General features: G+C 37.2%; 1 protein-coding gene across 2 annotated transcripts in view; it reads right to left on the reverse strand.

Annotated features, from left to right (window-relative positions):
- Window positions 1-443: 443 nt before the first annotated feature.
- Window positions 444-25,174, reverse strand: part of KIF16B (kinesin family member 16B) — a 146,126-nt gene continuing 121,395 nt past the window's right edge. For both annotated transcript variants that reach the window (XM_026712865.2, XM_026712864.2), the window contains 2 exons: window positions 22,542-22,625; window positions 444-700 (listed from right to left, as the gene is read on the reverse strand). In XM_026712865.2, the coding sequence (XP_026568650.2) occupies window positions 542-700; window positions 22,542-22,625 (243 nt within the window). In that variant the 3' untranslated portion in view covers window positions 444-541. The remainder of the gene's footprint in view (window positions 701-22,541; window positions 22,626-25,174) is intronic.

Consider the following 25,174-nt stretch of genomic DNA (forward strand, 5'->3'; position numbering starts at 1 on the left):
AATTTGATCTCATCTATTTCAATTGCTCAACAAATGATTCTGTTTAGCTTGGTGCGGAAGATTTCAGGATTTTAAGTCTGTGCGTATATATTTTGTCGATGTTCAAATTTCAACCAATCTGAAAAGTAGTATGATCAAAACGATAAAGTGCAGTTCACAATAAAAGTGCATTAGTCTAATACAAAAAAATGTGGAATAATTTGTTTACTCCAAGAAACCTACTTCAGGAAAAAGTTGCCTGCTAAAAACAGTCAAGTAGAAAAAGAAAGCCGCAAGAAAGGGTCTGAGAACATGTACAAGGAACGTCAGCTGTTCAGTGGATCCACACAGCCTGAGAAATTTTTATTAGCTATTTCTTCAACTAGTATGTAGCAAAATGGCAGAAAATGAGTTAGGGTTTAGACGGAAAAGGTCGATTTGACAAGGAGTATTTATGCAAGTTATCCAGTTTCTCCCCAGCTTTTTTATTTTCTGAGATCGAGCAGCATTACAGAAAGACAGGTGAATTTATTTTTCTAATAGGAAGCGAGGTTCCCAACCATTAACCGGTGCCATAGCTGCTGTAGTCAAATACACCTTTCTTAAAGAATGAAGAGAATTCACAAATGTCATGTTTGGACAGGATCAAGCCCTCTTTATTTACATATAGTGGAGATGATGGAGAATTGAGCATTGCGTCAAAGAAGTCTCTGAGGTATTTCTGGAAAAGAAAAGTAAACCAGAACAACAGTTACACCAATGTTACATAATTAACAGTACATTCATTACTCAACATTGTTTTTATTTGAAACACTAGAAAATAAAGACAGAAATACAACACCTTTACATGTGAATTGGCTGCAAAATCTAGACAACTTAAGACTTAAAACTAATATGTAGCCTTCAATGAAGTCTACAAGCTTTTTTTCTTCAAAAATGCAGAGCAAGATCTCCTTCTATTTCTGAAAGTGAGTGAAATCTGAAATGCAGTTTGTGACAGGAAATGAATTCTTTTATCTATGGAGTCAATGATTCAAAGAAACAAAATTTGTGTGGCCTCTTTGATTTTGTCTACAAAGCAGAGTTATACAGCACTTTGAATTCAGTCTCCCAAGAGCACTTGGGATGTGCAGGAGCATGGATACAACTGTTATGTGCTCTCAGGAAGACACATATGAAGATGTCATGGATTGGAATGGGGCAACTTGCCCTAGCTGACTTGCCGTGTGACAACTGGCTGTGGCTGACTTGCCACAGGACAACTCATTATGGGACAATTCCATACAGGATAACTCAAGGGAAGTAAAATCGTAGCTCCCCATCCTCGAGGACTTCTATCTTGAGAAAATTCAAATCTAAAGCAAGACAAGGCCTTCATTTACCCTCTCTTTAAGTTATCCTGCATTGAATTGTGCTGCAACGAATTGGCTGGGATGAGTTGCTTGCAGTGAGTTGTCCTAGATCTACCGCAGATAAATAGTATAAAGATATTCTCTGCACTCGGAAGCACTTTTTGGAGATGGGTTTTGAAGCACTGCATAGTACTACCTAATAGTGTCTAAATATCATTACATGTCAGCATATGCTAGAACAGGGGTTTCCAACCTTGGTAACTTTAAGACTGGTGAACTTCAACTTCCAGAATCCCAGGAGTTGAAATTCACAAGTCTTAAAGTTGCCAAGGTTGGAGACCCCTGTGCTAGAACAGCTTGGCAAATAAGGGGCAAATTATACACAATAGATGTCAACTATCATTGAAAAAATTAGGCTAGTCTTAGCCCTTGTTGGTCTTCCAGAAATTTTGAACAATTGTGTTTTTTTAGAGGGTGTTTGGGGAGAGAGTGGGCACCATTATGCTGATGCATTACTGGGTCTTTGACTATTTAATTATTTTGATTTTTTGCTGTTCATTAAGTTTCATTTTTTATGTTGTAAGCTGCCAAGAGTTGTTTTGGGACACTGGGGTGGGTGGGAGGGAAGGGTAATAAAAATGAAATGAAATACAAAAAGATGAAATAACAACCCAACAAAAACCTCTGGGAACACAGAAAGTGTTATCAGATGTGTTATATTAGCTATTGTCTAACAGAAAACAAGATCAGTGTTGGTCAAATTATTTGGAAAAATTGTGTAGGGGAAAAATGATGCTTCTATCTCCCATTACCGTGCTCTTTTTGCTCTCCTCTCAGGATTTTAAAGAAATCATAAAACTTTTTTTTAAAGTATGACAGATCGCAATTCATAACTACAAAGATAAATTACCTATTGTAGTAAAAATATATAATTCTTGATTTGTTTTCTGAAAGTCATCTAAACTTCAATAGAGTGTCAACAACTAACTTAAGTTTTATATGGAATGTTTTTCAATATTTTGTAGGTGACTAAAACAAAAATTATGTGTTTTCACCCAACAAATGTAACTATCAACACAGAAATACAGTTTCATGCTTGGAATGGTAAATTAGAGGATTTTTTTAAACAGAATGTTCTTACTGTATGTTCTATAGAGGTACACTTATAATCGAAATTAATTTAGCTTGCTAGAAGTTTCTTTGTTAAAATTGGTCACACACACACACAATTAGAATTATGTTAAAATATAATATATATATAAATAGCTTAATTGTATTATTCTAGTGTATACATATTTAATGCAGAGACAAAATAAGACAATAAATATAATGCTGCTGCCAAATATCTCTAAAAATTATAAACTAAAAAAAAATGATGTTCAGAGGTATTTAATATACTTTTCCATTTCCACTTAGGGCCAAAATTATTTTTTTTGTGGCATATCCAAACATATGTGCATGTTTTGAAAAAGTATATTAAGTATTTCAAACCTTAATGATTAATTAGCTTTCTTGATGTTTATATAATAAAGGCTGCATTTTTAAACTATTAAATAATATTTGCATAAGTTTGAAAACTTATCTGTTTGATCTAGATTATTACCTCTCAATAACATCACATGCTATTGCTACCAAACCAAAATCAAGGCTTTATGATCATAAAGAAATATGAATCTACAAAAGAATTATACATTTAAAAGTTATATTTAAAGGAATCCTTCAATTACTAGGAAATTTCCTTGTACTTTTCTCATGTCAATTGGCAGAATAACTTCTGCCAAAATTAGTAAGAATTTTTATTCCACTCGTAGCACTTAGCAAAGCTGCCTTTTAAACATATTCAATTATTTGCAGAACTTAATATTTTTACTTGTATACTATTGTCTAAAGTAAGCATAATTTACTTTTAAGATGATAGTATTATATTGGATGGGAAAAGAGAGTGTTAATACTCTCTTAATTTTAAAAGTATTTTTAGCAGAGCTATAGTATATCAAATGCAATCTTATTTTGAATTTTTAAGTTAATTATATAGCAAGCTTATCCTCATACAAAAGATGTCTGTGGTATTGATAAATAGGAATTTCTAGGTTCTTTGTGGCACATCACATTTACTTCTTTTTTTGCCATACCTATATCAGCTGTAACAAAACTGCAATTTGGAAATTTCAAACGCTATAGTTTCTAAGATGCTGGAAAATGAACCAGAGTTTCTAAAAAAATAATAATCCCAAGATCCACAACAGATGCATATCAGAACTTTTCCTGAATGTCACATATTTATAGCCTGACTGTTTTTTAAATTTACAATAAAAGCTCATACTATATTTTCTTGATATCACTACTATATTATAGGTTGCTTTATGCATTATAGAAACCTGTTTTTATTGCTTTTATTTTAATATCGTAAGACAGGCTTGCACATCATCCTTGTGATACATATACAAATTGTAAACACAAGAGTCAGATCACACATTTTACTATTGGATAGTGCTATATCACTCTCCGCTCCCCACCCCGAAGTTGTACAAAAGCACCTTGTGTATCACTAGATGCTTATTATAGCTTCTGTACCTATGTTATATAATAAGACACCAATTAAGAAAAATACTCACATCCCCACTGGAAATCTCAGTTTTAGCTGGGTAACTAATAAGAAAGTTAGGAGCACAAGAAACAACTGATAAATTGTCACCTAAAGTATTTTTCAAAACCCTTAGTAAAAACATTATGATATCTAAGTGCAATTAATGAAGGTACGGTATGGTCCAAATGCACGACACAATGAAACATTCTTTTGTATTAAAAGATTTATGACACAATCAAATTAAGTTTTATTATGGCCTTCAGATCAGAGAATAGTACAATAACAATATATAAAACTCCTAACTAGTATATTATGATGCAATAAAAACTCTAATTTCTTGGAATGTGCTTAATGTCTCCTATGATAATATAAACTAAAAACGATTCCATTGTCCTCCCAAGATTTTATTTTCAGCAAGTGTTAAGTAAAGCAAATTTAAGCAAAGTTTAGATTTCTTAAAGGTATTTTCCATTTATTGTGATTACTGGAATCTGCATATACATTGACTGACCAAAGTTAGGATTAGGGACATACATTTAGGTTGGGTCTGAGTCTAATGACTAGATTTCATCCATGGAAGAGAAATCACAGGATCCTCATACTTTGGATTGTTCCTGTTGCCACTTAAACAATAATTAAAAAACAAAAATGAAACAGCTATCTGAAATGTTTGTTGGGCTGCAATAGAAAATGAATAGAACGGGGATAAAGCCATTGTCCATAGCTAAATTGCTAAATTTACTGTTGTCAAGCTACAATAGCAAAAACATTGTATTATTAATGTTTTCTGCATCATTTATTACCAAGAGTTTTTCAATGAAAATCTTTTGGTATGAACATTATACTGAACATCATCCATCAAATTAACTGTCCCAGCTAGTGAAGTTCAACCTGCAATAATTATTTGCAATAATACTTCCTATTATATCTAAATACATGAAATCCATTTGGAATCCATAAAATGTAATAATCTTTCTAATGTTTACACATTAAAAATAAGGTTATATGCTGCCAATAGAGAGAGAAAAATCCCTCACTCTTTCACCTGTGCTGGAGAGTAAACCTATGATTTATAGTTTCTGCACTTCTGTGGATTTTTTGAATGTATAAGGGCATATTAAAAAAGAACAAAATAGATCTTGGTAGTGAAGGAAATCAATCTTTTCTCCTGAGCAATAGTCAAAATAAGTCTTGTCAAAAACTATTCACAGGAAACAACAGAGGAATTGAATTTACTACACGTCTCTAGGTTAGCAGTGACAATTTTTGAGATGGCTTCGGCAAACAGCTAGCCCAAATGCATGACATGCATCACCCTTCACTTCCTTGAATGAAATCAAAAACTGAAGGATGATTGATAAGTAGGCTGTGAAAAGGAACAAGACAAAATGCATCTTCTTTCTATACTTGAGTTTTCCTGTCATTGATGTACATGAGTTGTGAGCATTATCTGAAACTTGGTACATACAAATTCAGTACACAAGCATAACCAAAGAATTTGCTTTGATCTGACAACAAGAGTAATTAATAGAAAAACTGGATGGTTTTTTTTTTGTCCAAGAAGATGTAATTGTCCAACTCAAACTACAACATATATTATACAAGTGTAGCATACAAGCTATATTGCACTACTTTTTTAAAGGTTGACAAGCTATAATAAAAATAAATATTTAGGAACTTTCCAAAAACTCATTTGGAGGATATAACGAAAGAGAACACAGCCTACATCTCAACTGTGAAAGTAAGGATAACAGTAGTACCTTTATTCTTGCAAAATTTAAGTATCTGGATCTCAGATCGTTTTCTTCAAAATTCTTTTTAAAATAACATTTCACCGGAAACTTGGAACAGCTTTTCCTAATTTAGCACTTTTGCATAAAGCACCACTGAACATTTGCATTGGATACCACTAGACTGATTGAAAGGGAAGATTATTTTGACAGATAGCAAAGTGGCTTTAGAACAGGCAATCCACTTTGGATCAAGGTTTAGTACTTTATCACTTAACTAAAATACACTGGACTAGTGAAAGCAGCTGTATATGTTGCTTTCTTGGAATTTAAGAAAACTTTTGACTCACTATTGGTGACTACAGATATTGGAGAACTATCTCCTTCCTCTCGTGTATGGATTGCAAAAAGACACAATGCAGCAGGGAAACTTTCATAAATGGATGTTTAGAAAGGGAATGAAACAAGGATGTATCCTTGTTCTACTACTGCTCAGTTTTTATATAAATTCAACAGTCAGGTACTTAGAAAAAGGACACCATTTTCTAATACAGCATGGACTGTTTTACGCAGGTGGATATTGGTGAAGTAGAGTGAGGGAACATGCAGTGAGCAAAGAGGTGTGGCAGGTGGACTGGCAGGATATACCACATTGGGAAATTGGTGGTAGCAATAGGAGGAATGGTTGAGGAAACAAAGGTAAGGTGTTCCGAAGGGAGAGTATCTGCGTTATTGGAATATGTTACATTGTATAAGGCAGCAGTATTAGCACCTGAGGGAAAGACAACCAAAGTGGTCCAGGTTTTGGCTCTGCTGAACCAAGGCTGATCCAAAACACTTCAGCAGAACTGATGGAACCGGAATATAGATTCTGGGTTTGAAACAAGGATATATTCCTACTTGCTGCACTTACCTACAATAGACCTATTATCATAACACTGATGCATGCAAATAATCCAGTACTTTGATCACAGATCTCAATACTGTAGTCTCAGTTTTACATCTTATCATTAAGAATTCTCAAGGTCAGAAATACCCATTGTCTTTGCAGTATGGGTCTTTTTAGCCACTGATTCATATTCTATTCTACTGTGACTTCTACAGAGATCAAAGTGGTTTACTCTTCTAATACTTCTTCTCAAGCCATTTCTTGAGTGGCTAAACAATTTTTAAGTGTAAATGTCACATGCTGTTAGATAAAGGCTAATTTTTTAAATCAAAATTGTATTGTTAGCCTGCTGGATTCAGTCACTGTTAGTGGCTACAGTATATTTTTCTCAGCTCATTTATATAAGGCGGCAACAGTAGGCTCATTGTATTAGGGTGGCAATTCATCTTACTCTTAGTATTCCTCTCTCCCCCAGGTGTTGTAACAGTAAAATAAATGTATTTTATTATTTCAGTCCAAGTCAGGAAACATAAAAAATTGATAAAATTCTACCAGGAAAAACACACACACATAACTATTTTCCAAGATTCTTTCTTTTTCTACTTAGTCCTTAAAAATCCTGATTTATAGAGCTGAGACATAAGATAGATTCATGAGGTCACTAATTATAAATGACAGAAGCTTTATTTTTTTAAAAAATATTTTCATTCAATCCTAACTATAAAAAGGCACCAGGATTCCTTTTTATAGAAACCATTGGCAAATTTATTTATAGCACTTGATCAGAGAATTAATTTCTGACAAAACAAATTTTCATTCATTTCTGTAACCATCCTTCTTTAAAACCATCTATTATGTTACTATCTATAATTACCATATTTTGGCTCATACAATTAAACAATTCAATCTGATATGGTGTAATAATAACGACATCTATTTATTTTTATTTTTTTTGTGGAGTTTTATAGGAAGTTTCAATAGTGGTTTTAGGGCAGACCTTAGCATTTTAATGGCCTGTGGGCAGTCCCAGTCTGGCCTGCGGTGGTGGTGGGGGAGTGGCCTTCCACAACAGTCCCAGTTTCTCATTTGATCCCTTAGAAAAATTAATTGCCCATCCCTGTTCTAAGAACTTATGTTAGCTTTGGATAAAACTCAACTATGGAAAGTTAAAAATGCACTTAAGGAGATTTGCAGCTCAAGTGGACATTCCTGTTTTGTGGAAGGCAAAACGTAATACCTGGGCTGAGGGTTTTTCTTGATTGCTTCGTACTGACTGATCATACTGTATGCTAACACACCAGTGTTGACTTTTAGCAATCACACAGACAATATTTGTTCCCAGCCTCACCGCTCAACTTTTCCAGTGGTTTACTCATCCTCAGTCTAACTGAATCTGTCCACCTTGTTGCTGGTCACTCTTTTTTTTCCCCCATCACTTTCCTAAAAATCTAGGTCTTCTTATAGGATAATTTGAACCTAGTCATTTGTGCCTTTTCTGAAATCTCTTGACTGATTAGTTGATGATCCATTTGATATCATACTGTCCATGATATTCTCAGACATCTTCTCCAACGTCAAATTTCAAAAATGTTAATATTATTTTAACAACAATAATCACTGAAGATTATTTTGGAGGACTATGAGAGAAGGAAGATCAACTTGAATGTAGGTTGGATTGATTACTAGAAGGCATTCGACTCCCTGTCACATGACTGGATAATAAAGTGACTAGAGATAACAGGAGACAGTAGAAACATCAGAAGCTTTATGCAAAGATAAATGACACAATGAAAGACAGAGTTGCTGGTCAGTGGTGAAAGACCAGGAGAGGTTAATATCAAGATAGGAATCTTTTGAGAGATTCACTATCACCACTGCTGTTTGTCACTGCACTGATTCTTCAAATATTATATTTTAATGCTTAGGTAAATTTTCACCTCCATAAATTTTAGCAGCATCTCTTTTTAGCCCAAAGTTGCTTCTACTTTTCTTGTACTGAATGTAACAGCCATTTCATGCAACTTGTGTAAAAGCAGTGGTTGAACCCTTCCATGTAGCCCTTTTCCAAATATTTGCATTTGCCATCTTAAAAAGAGACTGCTAAGTCATGGTTAAGCTATTACTGCTGATTTATCAAAGAAAAGTGCATTCAGGTGTCAGTGGATTTCATATTAATACATAAAACATTTCATACTTAGCAAGTAATTTCTTTCCTTTCTAAAAGAAGTAATTTTAAAATTAAATGCTGGCATCCTTTTTTTCCTTTAAATTCCCACAGGGTTTTAAAAACAGGCAAATAATGACGGCATTTCCCTATTTATAGTTATCAAATGCCATGAATGGGTAAACATTAACTCCTATTCATTACTTTAATCAACAAAATTCTTGGCTGTGTCAGTCAAGACAGATTTAATCAAGGAAGGCCTGCTGTAAAGTTAAAATTGCATACTTAAACTGCTGAATAAAAATTTAGAGGTTTACTGTGGAATAGGCTATCATAAACCACTAAATTAACAGCTGGTGAAGTCTTGTTGGAGCTGGTAGTCCTATGTCTAAGTGTTGTCACTTTTGTTGGAGGCTAAGTTACAGATCTATGAGTCTCTTTAAAAAACAAACCAACCATGAGCTTTTATATCCCATATCTTGTCTTCAGCAATGTTGATCTGCTAGCCTCTATTCTGTTTTTTCCAATTCTGGAATTTGCTCTTTTCTGAACTGGTACATTCTTTTCGGATATCCTTTTCTAGTTGGATTTGATCTGTAATAACAGATCATTATCTCTTTGATTTCAAAATTTCTATATTTCTGATGTGTAAACAACTTTTCTTCTAGTAGTCCTACAGCTGCTGGCCTTGGTTGCTCAGCCAACAGTCTTGAGTCGTAAGCCCATTTGTCACCAAACATCCAGAAATTTTAACAGCTAGCCTGGTCCTTGTTGATCCAGGTGATGAGTGATGTGTTTTTGTAAATTATGTCTCACCATATTGTTTATGGGAGAGACACTTTTCATCTGACTCCTCTAATGAGACTTGTCCAATCTGATTAAACCTCACTGGGGGATGCACAGGCACACATAGCTCAACGTTGCAAACCTAATATTCTTTCCTATTTTTCCCAACAGCAGTTGAATGTAAATATCTAGCTCCTGTTAATGCTATATAGTAGATATTTTTCATACCTCAGAAATACTTGATTACAGTTCAGTGATAATTTTACAGCAAGCCTGCTCTGCTATTGCCCTTTTAAGTTATTCCTCCAGGTGACAAGTAGAGCTAATATTTCAGCAGCTGCCTGCTGACTCAACAAAGAAATCTTTTCCTGGCCTATTACTTAGATTGACACGATAGCCTGCTTATAGCATAGCGAATTTACACATACAATCAAGATATATACTAGACTGTTCTAAAATTGGGGGAATTAAACTTGGCTTGTGGTGCTTCGGTGCAGGCAGGATTCCGTGACTGTGCACGGTTTCTGCCTGTGTTCACTGCCTGAGTGCCTCGAGCCATTTGGCTCCGGGGCTAAGCCACCTTTGTAGAAGGTGGTGAAGACTGGGGGGTTCTGGCAGGGACGAGAGACATCGCATCTTTCTTCCCTAGCCGGCTAAATCTCCCTCTCCGATGGCAACTGAACGGCGGTCTCTGGCCGCCATTTAGAAGAGCTCAGCCGGGAAAAGGAATGTGCTGGAGGGGTTTGTGAAGAAATGAAACTGATTTTGCTGACTGGGACAAAGGAACAGTGAAAGTATCCTGGTATTTAACACGTACTAAAGACACATTGCTCCCAGACTGAGTAAGCAGCGAATGGATATCAAAGGGAAAACTTTTTTTCTTTTCACTCTCCTTCCAAACGGAACAGCTTTGAGAGAAATCGGAAACCCGCATTGAAGGTATGCTAAATGCTAAAGACTATGCTAATGCCAAAGGGATATGGATTTCTAAATATTTAACGAAAAAATTTTCTTCTGCTGTGAGTGGGAAGGGAGAGGAAAAAAATTGAAGTAGAAGTTGAAAATAAGGAGCAGACTGCCTAGGATTTTAAAGAGCCATTTGAACATTAATAAGACTTCAAAAGACATACTATAATTGGAATTTTGTGATTTAATAGCAAACCCAGAAAAAGAAATGGAAGAACAGAAAATAGTCTATCTGGTTTGTTTGGTGACTTTGCATCTTTTGGGAAACTTTTTTTTCTTTGTTTAAAAACACTCGGGTGGTTGCTTTGGGAAAATTTTTTCCTCTTTATAATGGCACCACTTTTGGATGAATTTAAAACTGAATATCTAAAATATAAAAAGGAAGAACAAGACTGGAAAGATACCTTGGACATTCTTTTTCAATCTCTAGAAATGGTGGTGCATTCCTATGGAGAATTGATTGCGCAGCAGGATAATTGGGACAAAGAAGGAACCATTTTTGATGAACATGTGACCCTATTGGGGGAGAAGGAGGAAGAGGAAAAGGAAAAAGGGATTTTAAAACCTAAAAAAACAACCAAAAAAGATAAAAATGAGTTGAAGGGTAGATATAAGGTTAGAAAACAACAGGAAGGGGGAAAGCACAAGAAGAAAAGGGAGGTGGAAAGACAAAGGGGGGAAAAGTGTAAGGAAAAGAATAAGCAAGGGGGAAAGGAAGGGGTGAGAAGTCTCAATGATGGGAAGCAAGATTTGAAGAAACAAGATTTATTTAGAGACAATGGGTAAACTTGATTGAAAAAGGGATTCTGTAAAGTACATAAGATTGTGTTATTATACGCATTTATAGAATAAAATGTTTAAGATATAAATATATAAATAAGTATCAATAGGTACGATTAAAATGGTTTTGATAGGGGTACTACCTATATTATATATCTATAAATTTCTTTGTTATTGTCGTTCTTTCTTTTTTCTTTTTCTTTTTATATAATATATTGTGTGACTTTAGGATGTGCTAAACAGAATCCCAATACAAGTTATGTGTGATATTGAGTATTATTAGGTTGGGGGAAAGAGTTAAAGGCGTCATGCTCCAATTGGTGTACAGGAGAGGTTTTGTTTAAAGAGAAAAAATGAATGGATAGCTGAGAACAGACAAAGAATGTTAAATATTATGACTTGAACTGAGATAAGTAGAATAAAACTAAGAGAGTTAGAAAAAGGAAGAAGCTATATGGAAAATGGAAAACGGTAATAAGATATGGAATGATATATAAAAGGAACATGATTTTTGAAGAGGTGTCTGTACGATGAGTTTTAACCCGGGATCAAGCAACTTTCAGAAAAGATGTTTATGTTTTTATGTTTTATGTCTTGTTTGTTTTTTTATTGGAAGAGAATAATGAAAATGTATAAGACAGATGGATATAAAAAATGTACACAATCTAAAGTTAAAGAGATATAATTTGAATAAATAGAAGGAAAGGAAGTAATAAAGAGAAGTTTGGGATAAGATATGAAGATGAACAGATAAGGTAAATATATATATCAAATTGTGCTTGTTTGGAAATGTGATAACTTGGAATAATTCTGTCTTTAAATAAGACGTTGTATTGGCTTTTTAAGAAAAAAAACTCTTATGTCATTATATTTTATGTTTTGTTTGTCTGTGTATTGTTTTGGAAAATCAATAAAATTTGTTCAAAAAAAAAAGATGTAAAACAGGGAAACACATTTAGGCTGGAGATTCTGCTTAAAGAAATCTTTGACAAAGCTTGTTTTTAAAAGTAAAGACCAATAACAAATAGAAGTTATCTACATTTCAAAAAGCAATGAATGAACCAATATTAATTGGCATATCTCTTTGACATATACTCTTGATAAGCATGTAATATTAAAATTTCCACATATAACTGTGGCTATTCCACCATTAAGCAGACATTGTCAAACACGGATACAGGGATGTTTGCACGTATCCAATGACCTTGTTTTAGCCAACTGAAAAATGTTTCAATATGATCACGAAACACTGACTGTTGTTGCTTTTCTTCCCAGGACACCATAGCCAATATGATAAGCATATTTGCAAGCTTGCAAACTATCACATACTTTGTTCTTTGTTCTTTGTTTATGATCTTCTTCCATATAAGGTAAAACTCTGCATACCCCTGTGTGCTCCCCACCCGCTTGAAAGAGGTTAATAAATGAGGTTTGTACAGAGCACCCGAAGCCTTTTCAGCTCCTTCTCCAGGTCCCCTCCTTCTCCTCCTCCCCTCCTCCTGCTGCGGCTGCTGCTGCCTGGGTCAATTCCATCTGCCTCGGTGTGAAGTGCTCCCTCCTATGAAAACAATCGGATGTCTGGTGTCTGTTATTGGTATTCACCCTTGCGAGGGTCCCTCTAAACTTCTTCCCTGCGGGAACTCCATAGGCAGCGAAAGAACGCAGACGGAGCAACGGACGGTCGCCGCTGCGACAACTGGGGCTCGTCCGGGATCCGTCTGCCTTCGCTGTCTCAAAGGTGTGATCTCTGTCTAGAGGTGCATCTCCTTCACTCCCGCTCTACGCACCTGGCAAAGGCATCGTACAATCATAAGTAATGGGCTCCTCACCTTCCAAAGTTTCGTCAAGTCATAGGGACGAACTTTATACTATAGTGAAGAAGGCTAATTCATTTCAAAAATTAATGGCACCACTGTATATCCTCTTTCAAAAAAAATTATTGACTAACTTATTGACATATATAGAGGAACATTGTCCATCTTATCCTGAGAAGGGAACACTCCGACACTCCTCATGGCAGAAATTGGGGAAATATCTACACGATATCCCCCGAGCCCCGCCTGAAATATTAACATCTTGGCGGGCTGTCATGGCAGCATTAAACACACTCTATCCTCCAAAAGAGAATGCTGCACCTCTTACCTCTAAAACCCCCTCTCTCTTCTTCTTCCTCAACTAATCCTGCTAAATCTGGAGATCCTCTTGTGGCACAGGTGGAAACTCCCTCTCTTCCACCACCTTACATCAATCCTGCAGAATCTTCTAATCCTCCCCTTCTGCCCCCACTCCTTCTTCCTCTCCACTAATTCCTCGAGGAGGCCTTATTAGCAATCTCCTTTCCTCCCCTCTACTGTTGGATGACTCTGAAACTCTTTCTGCCTTCCTCTTGCCCTTCCCCCGGGAGGTGGCGGCAACCCTGTACATACTAACATTGAATTTAAGGTCTTGAAAAACATAAAAGATGCTGTAACTAATTATGGTCTGCATTCACCTTACACTAGAGGCATACTTGATTCCTTAGTTTCTGGTAATACTGTCATGTTGCTCTATGATTGGAAAATGTTGTTTTCTATGCTTATGACCCCAGCACAATATGTTGTGTGGCAGTCTGAGTATGAAAAATGTGTTGATGTAGAAATAAGGCGAGGTTTGCCGGCAGCAGTCACGGAAGCTCATCTTAAAGGGACAGGACAATTTGCCACTTTTAGTTCAACAACAGACTTGTCCCCGCCGTGCGTTTGCCATCATTCATATGTGTGCAATGAATGCTTTAAAACGGGTGGATGATACAGACTCACAATCCACCCAAACCTTTTTAAAAGTAATGCAGAATCCTGATGAATCCTATGCCTCTTTCATTAGTCGCTTGCAAACTGCATTGGATCGTCAGATTGACAATGCTACTGCTAAACAGGAATTACTCATGAAATTGGCCTTTTCTAATGCTAATCATGACTGTCAAAAGATTTTGCAACCTGTTGCTAACAAGCCAGGGGTTACTTTGGCTGAGTTTCTCCAGCTTTGTAGAATTGTTGGCACAACCTCCCATAAATGGATGCGCTTGCTGCAGCTATTTCTTCTTCTTTCCTGCTTCTGCTTCTTCTCCCGACGCTTTTGCTTTAACTCGTAATGGCAATTGTTTCAACTGTGGCAAGCCTGGACATTTTAAAAGTCAGTGTCGGATGCCGGGAGGAGGAGGGGCACCCCACAGCCAAGCTTAGGGGCCCTCCGCCTCCTGATTCTAAAAACCAAAACTATCTGTCCTCGCTGTCGTAAAGGCTTTCACTGGGCTTCGCAGTGTCGTAGTAACCCCCTCTGCTCAGCCTTCGGAAACTAACTATGGGGCCCTCAGCTAGCCCCGCTACCAAGGCTGACCTCCCCACTACCACTTTCCCGGTAGTGTTATCTGAAGACCTTGTGTATGATGACCCTGGTGCTGTTGTAACGCTTCCTTTAACTGCAACTCTTTTAACACCCTTGCCTCCCTCATTGCCTATTCTGCTCATTCCCAATTCCACTCTCACTATAGAAGGTATTGTTGCTGCTCCTTATCTATATGACTCCTCTGCTCTCAATAATCTAGCTCTTGCTGCAATAGGGGATCGCTGTTTTTCCTTAAAAAATTGGGGCCTGTGTGTGGTACATAGATGCTCAATGGAATAAACGCTTAACTGCCCCGCAGAAATCAGCACAACAGGCTGAATTGGCTGCTTTCTCATTAGCCTTGTCTCTTTTTCCACAGCAACCTTTAAATATCATATCTGATAGTATGTATGTCACTCAAATGGCTGTTTGCATGTTTGATGCCTATATCTCCCCTGTTACCCTCCCTCTCTCATGACACTTTTTTACAGCTCCAAGCGCTACTGAAGGAAAGAAGTAAGCCCTTATTTGTGGCTCACATTAGAAGTCATCAACACTTGCCTGGATTTTTATCAGAAGGCAATCATATGGCCGATGAGGCCTGCAAAATCATGACCTCCTCCCTTTTCTCAACCACTTTCGGCTGGGGAGAGTCATGACTATTTCCATCAAAATAAGAAGGCCCTGGTACAGCAATTCGGGATTACGTACCAGGAAGCCACAGCAATAATCCAACAATGTCCCACATGTAGTCTCCAGGCTAGAGGTATCCCTGAGGGTGTTAATCCCAGGGGTATCCAAGCTTGTGACACATGGCAGATGGACATTACTCACTACCCTCCCTTTGCTCCCTGGAAATACATTCATGTGTCCGTAGACACTTATTCAGGGTTTATTATGGCAACATTGCAAAGAGGAGAGGCAACTAAAAATGTTATTAATCACTGTATTCGAACATTCGTAACGTTGGGATGTCCAAAAATTCTCAAAACAGATAATGGTCCTGCTTATGTCAGCTCTCCCTTTGCTGAGTTTTGTCATAAGTGGGCCATCACTCATAAATTCGGTATACCATTCAATAGCCAGGGCCAGGCTATTGTGGAAAGGGCAAACCAAACTCTGAAAATGCCCTTGATCGGCACACGGGAAAAAGGGCTTAGGCCCCCGAACCTCCCGGCGTTACAAAACATCTTGAACATTACACTCTATGCTCTTAACTTTCTTAACCTCACTGGCTCTCCCTCTTCTACGGCTGCTTCTCGCCATTTTACCAAGCCAGTGCCCCTCCTCTCGCCCTCTTGTCTATTTCAGGCAACTTCCAGATCCTGCGTGGAAAGGCCCTGCACAGCTCATCACGTGGGGAAAAGGATACGCTGCAGTACAACTTCCTGACAAAGTGCTTTGGGTTCCTGCCCGTGTCCGCCCTACCATGGGCCACCCAATGGCCACGACTCCTCTATCTCTCACCCTCTTGCTGACAATGATATTTCCAGTCTTTTCACTCTTTAATGCATCTCCAGGGGTTATCCTAGCCCCCTTCACAGCACAGTAACCTTTACTTATAAAGACAATTCTCTTCCTGCCTGCAATTATGCCTTTCAGCATAATGGCCACACTCTTCTGCCTGCTTCAGAAATCACTCTCTCATATTATTATTTCCCTTGCTTCATTTCTCTGACTATACAGGTAACTTCGCAAACAATTGGCTCCTATTCTTGTTTAGGCTTCTCTTTTAATCATACTTACCTCAATCATACTGTTCTCTTATTGTCTACCCCCTCTTCTGCTTTTCCTCCCCTATCCCCACTGCTTTCTATCCTGGCTACAGCTGCTTGACTCCAACGCTCTCTTCTTTCGAACGCCTGGAGAGACACCTTCACTGCTGCATTCCACCCTGCGATTCTGCTGCCTGCCTTTGGAGATCTACTCTTCCATCTTATTGGCCAGGCCGTTATAAGTCACCCTTGGACCGCAGACATCGCCTCATCCTCGATGGCAATTCTCACAAAACAACCACACTCATCTGGACGCATCGCCTCAGATACCCTGCATTTCCGGTCTCAGCTCCATTTCCAACGCCATGGAATGTGTCCAGCGCTCCGGTAAAAAAGAAGGGAACTATTTGGAGGTGGTTTCAAATGACACTCTGTTGACAGATGACACCCAATATTCCATCACTTCTCATTTTCGTGCTACAACCCTGGCCCTTCACCACGTGCGATTGGCTGACTATGGACAGTACCAGTGTGAAATTACAAAAATGGTCAATGGATTTGCCACTTCCTCCCGATTGACTCTCACTTTGTATCAACAGCACGCTCCACACACCGCCCATCGTGTCCGTCGATCTCCTCGAGCAGTCTCCGCGAATGCACATCAACCACATACCTATACCTGGACTATCCTGGACGTTCAAGGACAAGTTCTTAATAGCACCACCAACTACACTCTGTGGCCATGGTTTCCCCCCATTATCCATGGACTTTGCTGAAATGGGTACTGGGGTCGAGAAATTTGCTGACAAAAAACTGCAAGCTGATATATGGGACAAACAAGGCTCTTGCACTCCAAATCCTGCTCATAACTTTCCTTTATACTTTTGTCCTGCTCACAGTACCGGCGAACCCCGCACTGCTTGTGGTGGTCCAATCGATAGGTATTGTAAAAATGGAACTGTGTGTCCACTGGCCACATTCGGTGGTCACCCCCTACCAAAGGAGATTATATCAACATTACCCGCACTCGTGGGCACCTTCCTGCTCTTCGTGGCCATGTTGTGGCCAGAGACTGAACCCGCTCACCATTACCTTTACCGAAAAAGGAAGACATTGACTCAACAACAATGGATGTCAGGGTTTACATGGGGGACGGCAATGGGATGGTCATAGGGATGAAGGTAACATTTTCACTATTCGTTTAACAATGTCTTTGCCCACGTATGACATAGGTCCAAATCAAAATTTGAAGTCTGCCTTTTTACAAAAATCTGACACTCAGGCCAATCCATTAATTCAATTGGTTAATTCTTCTTTGCATTGTTAAAAGCCACCCTTAATGACTCCTCCAAAACGGACCAATGCTGGCTCTGCCTATCTGACCTGCCACCCTTTTATGATGCAGTAGCCTCAGATGAACCCATTCGCAATTCCACCTCAGATAACGGATGCCGATGGAATACTTCTTCCATCACGGTTACTGACATAATAGGTCAAGGATGCTGTTTGGGAAATATCCCTGCTAATTATTCCAAGTATTGTCATAATGTTTCATTAGGTCATCATTGCCAAGTCTATTTGCCCAAAGAACGGTTAGCCATCACATCCTTTACCGGGCATGGTGGATATAACCCATTATATACCTCTTCTGGAAACAACATAACTGCTCGCCTCCGGGTCAGTATTTCATTCCAGGTAACAACTCTGTTTGGGCATGCTCCACGGGAGCTACAGCCTGTGTTCATGGGGACGTTCTCATTGCTCAAAAATCCTTTGCATACAAGTAAAATTGCTCCCCAAGATAACTTATTACCCAGGGCCGGAACTTGTTAATGTGTTAGAACCCCCAAAATTTCCACTTCACAAAAAGAGAAATTGTCACAGCTCTCACATTGTCTCTGTTGTTGGGCCTTGGTGCTGCTGGCGCAGCAACTGGGGTCACAGCTCTGGCTGTTGGTCATCAACAAGTAGCAGCACTTAGTTTACAAGTAGATGAAGATCTTAACGTATTGAGACCTCGATCTCTGCACTCCAGGCCTCGCTCACTTCTCTGGCTGAGGTCGCTCTGCAGAATAGAAGAGGTCTTGATCTGCTATTTTTAAACAAAGGGGATTATGTGTAGCCTTAAAAGAAGAATGCTGTTTTTATGCTGATCACTCAGGTATTGTTAAAGATTCAATGGCTGAATTACGCAAACGATTGAAGGATAGAGAAAATGAGCGACAACAGAATCAAGCATGGTATCAAGGCAACTACCCTGTTGTCTGCTGTAGCCGGTCCTCTGATATTGCTATGCCTTGCCTGTTTAATAGGTCCATGTGATATGGGACGATTGCTAAAATTCTTACAAGGTCGCTTACAAGCACTTGATAGTGAAATCAGTAATACTCAAAAAACGGTCAGTTTTCTCACATCTGTTATTGTATCCAAAGATTCCGTTAAACAGCCTCTGCTGGAATGGTCTTCTGACGAAGAGTCAGAAAATGAAATAGACACAAATGCCTCCTATGCTCCCAAAGGAGCCTTATTGGATATGAGTGATGAAGAGCCAGAAGGTGAGTGTTCCTTCTCGTATGAATTGGTACAACAGGATCTCAACAAACCGAAGGGTTTGTTGCCACCCATTGAATCCATTTCAGGGGAAAAAGGACTTTACCTGGAGACAGCATCACAAAAATAATAAAAAAGGAGGAATTGTGGCTATTCCACCATTAAGCAGACATTGTCAAACACGGATACAGGGATGTTTGCACGTATCCAATGACCTTGTTTTAGCCAACTGAAAAATGTTTCAATATGATCACGAAACACTGACTGTTGTTGCTTTTCTTCCCAGGACACCATAGCCAATATGATAAGCATATTTGCAAGCTTGCAAACTATCACATACTTTGTTCTTTGTTTATGATCTTCTTCCATATAAGGTAAAACTCTGCTACCCCCTGTGTGCTCCCCCACCCGCTTGAAAGAGGTTAATAAATGAGGTTTGTACAGAGCACCCGAAGCTTTTTCAGCTCCTTCTCCAGGTCCCCCTCCTTCTCCTCCTCCCCCTCCTCCTGCTGCGGCTGCTGCTGCCTGGGTCAATTCCATCTGCCTCGGGTGTGAAGTGCTCCCTCCTATGAAAACAATCGGATGTCTGGTGTCTGTTATTGGTATTCACCCTTGCGAGGGTCCCTCTAAACTTCTTCCCTGCGGGGAACTCCATAGGCAGCGAAAGAACGCAGATGGAGCAACGGACCGGTCGCTCGCTGCGACATATAACAGTGCAATATAATCTTGTAAATGCATTTTCTCCAAACCTTAAACAATAAAGGTGAGAAAAATCACCTTCAAAATACACCTACAGAACATAGGAACTATGTTATTGTTTTAGGTCAGTCTTATGAACTTTCTGCTTAGCATTTATACTAGCTGAGTTCATGATAGTTTCCTCTCCTAGGAGCAAACTCAAAAGGGAAAGAATGCATTGGATACAAAATCTAAGACAGTGGTACTTGGAGCCATTGCCATAGCAATGGCATCTTTACTTAAAATTGGACTTAATTTCTAGTAAAAGACTAACAAAAATAAAATGCTAATGGGGACCATACCAACAAAATAAAATGGGGAATTAGCATATTAGGGGGGAAATGAGTAGAGGTGATTTTCTGGTGAATTAACCTTCTGATGGCAATTAGTTGGGCAGAATCTAGCAATTCTCACCATAGTTTTGGTAGACTAATACAATAAACAATACAAAAAAACCACAATTTATTAAATTGCTGACTATATAGAAAAATAGCATAAAATTCCAATTTCAAGAATGGAATATTATTTCATTTTTAAAATAACAATTTACCACAGTATGAACAATTAAATTATATACAGCAACAGAAACAGCATTTCAATTTACATCTTATACGGTTCTAGACACATTATACCAGTGCTTTTGATAGTTCCCATTGTAACAGGAATAGTCAAATGTATGAAAATATAATTTGTGAAAACACAGCATTGTTCTTTTCTAGTTTCTACTAAAAAAACAAGATCTGTGATAAATAGCAGTATTGTACATGGAGTATATTCCCCCCCACAAGGCAAAACTGCAAATGTTTATTAGAAATCTTTCCAGCACAGTTAAGTTCATTTCTCTCAACACTTTTTAATCACAACTTTAAAAGCAACTGAAGAAGAATTGTCATTACTCATCTTCACAGATTTTATTACATCCTCCTACATCTCAGGTTCAGCTCTACCCACAGAATAGAAATGATCAAGACTACATTAACTGGCTGGCAGACATAACATCTCAGAATGTTGAATTCTTGATTTTATTTAGCATTTTCCATCTACCCTGCTCTTCCTTTTGAGTCAAGAGTAGGCACTAGAGCCATGTCAACTCACACAATGTGAATCATTCCCTGTACCAATATGCACCTAGAATTCCCCATCAATGGATTGTTTAATTATCAAGTAGATAATAGGGATGGAGACAGCCTGCTGCTTTCCTGCTTCAAATGTGGTAGGAATGCTGGAATGGAAGCAGAGTATGAGAATCCAGCCATCAAATAGGGTTGTTTGAAGTTAAGAAAGCAATGAAGCTTCCATGAGGAAGAAAAGATGATGGAAAGTACCAACAGCAGGTAGGAGAAATAATGGTAGAAATCCAATTTTAAGGGTTGAACACTTCAGAAGGTTCTTTAAATAAATAAATAAAAAATCCCCTGGCAGTACGTTGTTCCATTCAGAAACCATAAAATGTTTGATGTAATCTTGACCAGAGGACAGAAGGTTCTTTTGATGTTTGTCCCTGAGAGACTTTCTTCTCATTGCTTCTTGTTAGTGTGATCCCCCACTCCCCCTTTAATGGTTGTTGAAAGTAAATGACCCAGCATATTGAAGTAAAGCAACTCTTAGGATTAAATGTTCACTATTTAGTTTTTTTGCTTAGAAGGAAAAACATCAAATCAGAAATCACTGACCACTCATTTTGGGGGAGGGATTGCCCATGTGATACACGGTAGAAAGTATTTCTATGGTGCCACATAAAAAAACCATTTGCCTCACCATTACCTTTTAATTTCAGGCTTTTTCATTCCCAATGTATTTTTTGATCAAGTTCTTAGCCTTCTATTATAAATATGGTATCATTGTTGTAGCTATTTATTGAAAAAGACTCTATAACAAAAAAAATCTACGTTTTCTTAACAAATTAAGTAGATAGGCAGAAAGGCAAGATAGCATTCAAAATAATAACAGTACTCCCAAATCTAATGAATTGTTAACCTATATAGATAGTAATACTAATAACAGATCTGAACTCACCTTGTTGAAAAAGGAAATGAACAAATATTGTAGCACAAATAAAATTAAACAAAAATAGCTAATTGGACGAAATATATAATGGAAAAATATAAAATGTAAGTCCTAACAAAGGCAATTTTTTTCTCAAGCAAATAGAGCTCTTCCCATTGTATTAATAATTACCACATCAAGACAACTAAAATCATTTTCAGCTGAGATTGTGGCATCATTACAGCCAGCATAGATAACATTATACTGGGTGCACCTGAGAGTGTGGTGGAGTCAGTGATTATTGAACTGAATACTTTGAAGAGTGGAATTATCTTGGCTATGAGTTTTACATATTTGTATGATTGTTTAATATGCTTTTATATTCTTCTTCCTTGGTTTTAAATTGTTGCATTGGTTTTTGGCTTTTTTATATTTTTAAACTGTTTGTAAACCACCCAGAATCATTTATCTATCCACCCATCCATCTATCTATCTGTCTATCTCTAGGATTTTACCTAATGGTATTTTGCATATTTGTAAGTTTTCAGATTTCCCCAACACTGCTAATATTTCCCTTCTGTAATTGAATGGAATACTTTGCAATATAACAGTACTGCTACTGAATATTAGGAATGGAGAGAATGATACAAAAATCCAGACAAATGTAAATAGTTTTCTGTTCTAAAGATTCATCTTACAAATAACTTTTAGCTCTGTAAGGCAACTGTTTCTATTGAATTCTAAGAAATATTTCAATGTAAGCTCAATACTCTTTTCGATATTTTTCAGAGATTTATGTCCTGTGCAGATATCTCATAGAGCTTCCATATCCCTTGTTAAATGAAGCATGGGGTATCTAATTTTTACCACATGAAATGTATTGATCACAAGTGTAATTGTGTAAATATAACCTAAAAAGAACTTAGAGTAAGTTTTTTTAAAAAAAATTCTATTACCTCTAAGTGATTCCGCCGCTCTGCAATGACACGTTCATCCTTGTTTCCAAATAGCCTTTTTGGAGGAAATTCTAGCATTGCCAGCTGCAACAGACAACAGAAGATGAATCAGCTGAGAAAAGTTTCTTAAACATGGAACAAAAATACTAAATGTAAGCTATGTGTGTTTATAGATGGTCTACTTAATCAGACAGAGTTTGGATTGGTGGGTCCTCTTTTCACAAATCTAAGCAGCTTCAAAACAAGTAAAAAAAAACAAATAACAGAGGAAAATCAGTTAAAGAAAACAGTAGCATTTATTACTTCAGTCTTTGCTCAATATTCTTCATAAAGTTTAAAAATTTAAATTTAAAAATACGTTGAAATAGGGGTATTTTGCAATCTTTTCTAAAAGCAGGTAAAGAATATATTTTATTCCATATATAAGGTATTGGAGAAACAGCCAAGGAAAGTAAGATAAAAGAGCTGCCAATTTTTCAAATGTATAGTGTTACTTCCACCTTCACACAGGTTCTTGTCCACTTCCTTTACTCTAAGACAGCTCTAAAATATGAGATTATCTTGTCCCGGTGAAAGAAAAACAAGGGTCTAATCCAAGAAAATTATTATGGGATCTAATACAAACCAAATCAGATTTGTAAAAATGTGTATTGTTCAAGTCATAAAGAAGTTGAACGCTTGCAACTTGAGCTATTGAAGCAGATTGGCAGACAATGTTGACATATAACGGGCTAAATAATTTCATGAATTCCAATAATTATAAATTAATCTGCATGGGGCTCATTGAAATTTCAAGGTCATTACTAAGTTCAGCCCATAAGAATGATAAAAAGTACAGATCAGTACAGCAGAGCCTACACCATGAGCTCAATTGCCAAAAAGAAAAAAAAAGCACCTAGTAGCTACAGTTGAAGTTATATTGTATGTTCCTTTTCAATTTAGGGCAAAATATATGTTTTATTACCTACCACAGAGCCTTGTGGGAAAAGAAAGCTAAAGAAAAACATATGTGCTTTCGTATCTCTCATCATTTTATTTAGGAACACTACTTTCAACAGCCACAAATAAAAATAGAAGAATGTTGTTTTAAATGTGATTTAGTTTGCCTTATGTCACTAAGTTTAGATTCCATGTTTTGATTTTTCCCTGTCTGACCTGAAAAGAAATATGATATAATTTTATTCTGTAACTGTGTCAATATCTGCTTAATCTATGTTTGACTTAATAATGGTGGTGGGAGAGGAATGTCCTACTTTCAGGTTTTTGAACACACTAACACAAAGCAGAAGGACTAGAACTCAAAAGTAAAAGATGCAGATAAATCCATTTTTACATTAGAAAAACACTACACATTTATTGATTTATAAAGTTAACAACTGTCTTATTACTTGGAGCATTTTTTCAGTTACTTATTTGAAAACAAAACAATCTTGACCAAAAATTTTCCAGAACCCTCAAAGGGCAATATAAAGTTACTATCAAAAAGGTGAAAAACAACAGCATTGGCTACAATAGTAATATTAACAAAAGGGATGGGAAAATCAAGGCAAAGGACAATCTTCTTGAAAACTTTACCCCCCAACCCACTTATCCAGCCTATTTCAGGTAAATTTATATTTCTGAAAAATAAAATTAGTTATGGACAATTTACATTCCTGTAACTGAAAATATTTGAATTATTATCTATTAGTTTACACAAGTTATGCTTCTACACACAGCTCATTTGGAATGTTCTACATCTGTAAGAAAAAATGGTATATGATTCCCTCTGTGTATAGCACACTTAATTAAGTACAGCTCTGACTGAGTTTGTTCTGTTTTCAAGACTAACACAGATTATATAGAAGAAGGGAAATGTCCAGCAAGTAAGGTAGGAGGGCAAAGAATGCATGTAATCACATATCATTTAAAACAAGATCATCTTGAGAAATACTCAATACTGGAATTGTTGGAATAGGTAGAATAGATGCTCAGCATCAACTTCTCTTCGCAGGACTTGTGATAGCCAATGCTGAGCCATGTGATATCCATTTGTGCATCAGATGGGATAGATCAATCAGTGGTGCAGTTGTTAGAATGCAGTATTGGAGGCAAACTCTGCCCATAGCCTGGAGTTTGATCCTGACCAGCTCAGGGTTGACTTAGCCTTCCACCCTTCCGAGGTTGACCCAGATTGTTGGCGGAAATATGCTGACAATGTAAAAGTTAGAAAGTGCTGTAAAGCACTATGAATCAGCATATAAGTCTAAGTGCTATTGCTATTCAACATATGAATTGTAACAGTAAATCAAATGGACTGAATATCATTGTACTATGACATGTAAAAAAAACCACCTCATCATCATCAGACCACTGTAGATTTGTCTGATACAAACTGAATTATTTGGATTTTGAGAAAACTCTAGAAAAAAAAAACATTCAAATTGCAATAGCTCCTACCAGTACTATACAGCTGAGAGTGGAAAGGCAGATGAACTGAGGGTTGGTAATCTAAAATATCTCATAAATAAGGGAAAAGAAAAAAAATGAAAAAAGAATAAGGAATCATATTAAAATAAATAAAATTTAAAAAAGGAAAAATTATAAAATTGGCAGGCAGATATGCTCAGATATGCTCTCACAGTAGCAGATGA

The sequence above is a fragment of the Pseudonaja textilis genome, chromosome 1 (genome assembly GCF_049901715.1).
Source record: "Pseudonaja textilis isolate UNSWEBS1 chromosome 1, rPseTex1.2, whole genome shotgun sequence".
Lineage (NCBI taxonomy): Eukaryota > Metazoa > Chordata > Lepidosauria > Squamata > Elapidae > Pseudonaja > Pseudonaja textilis.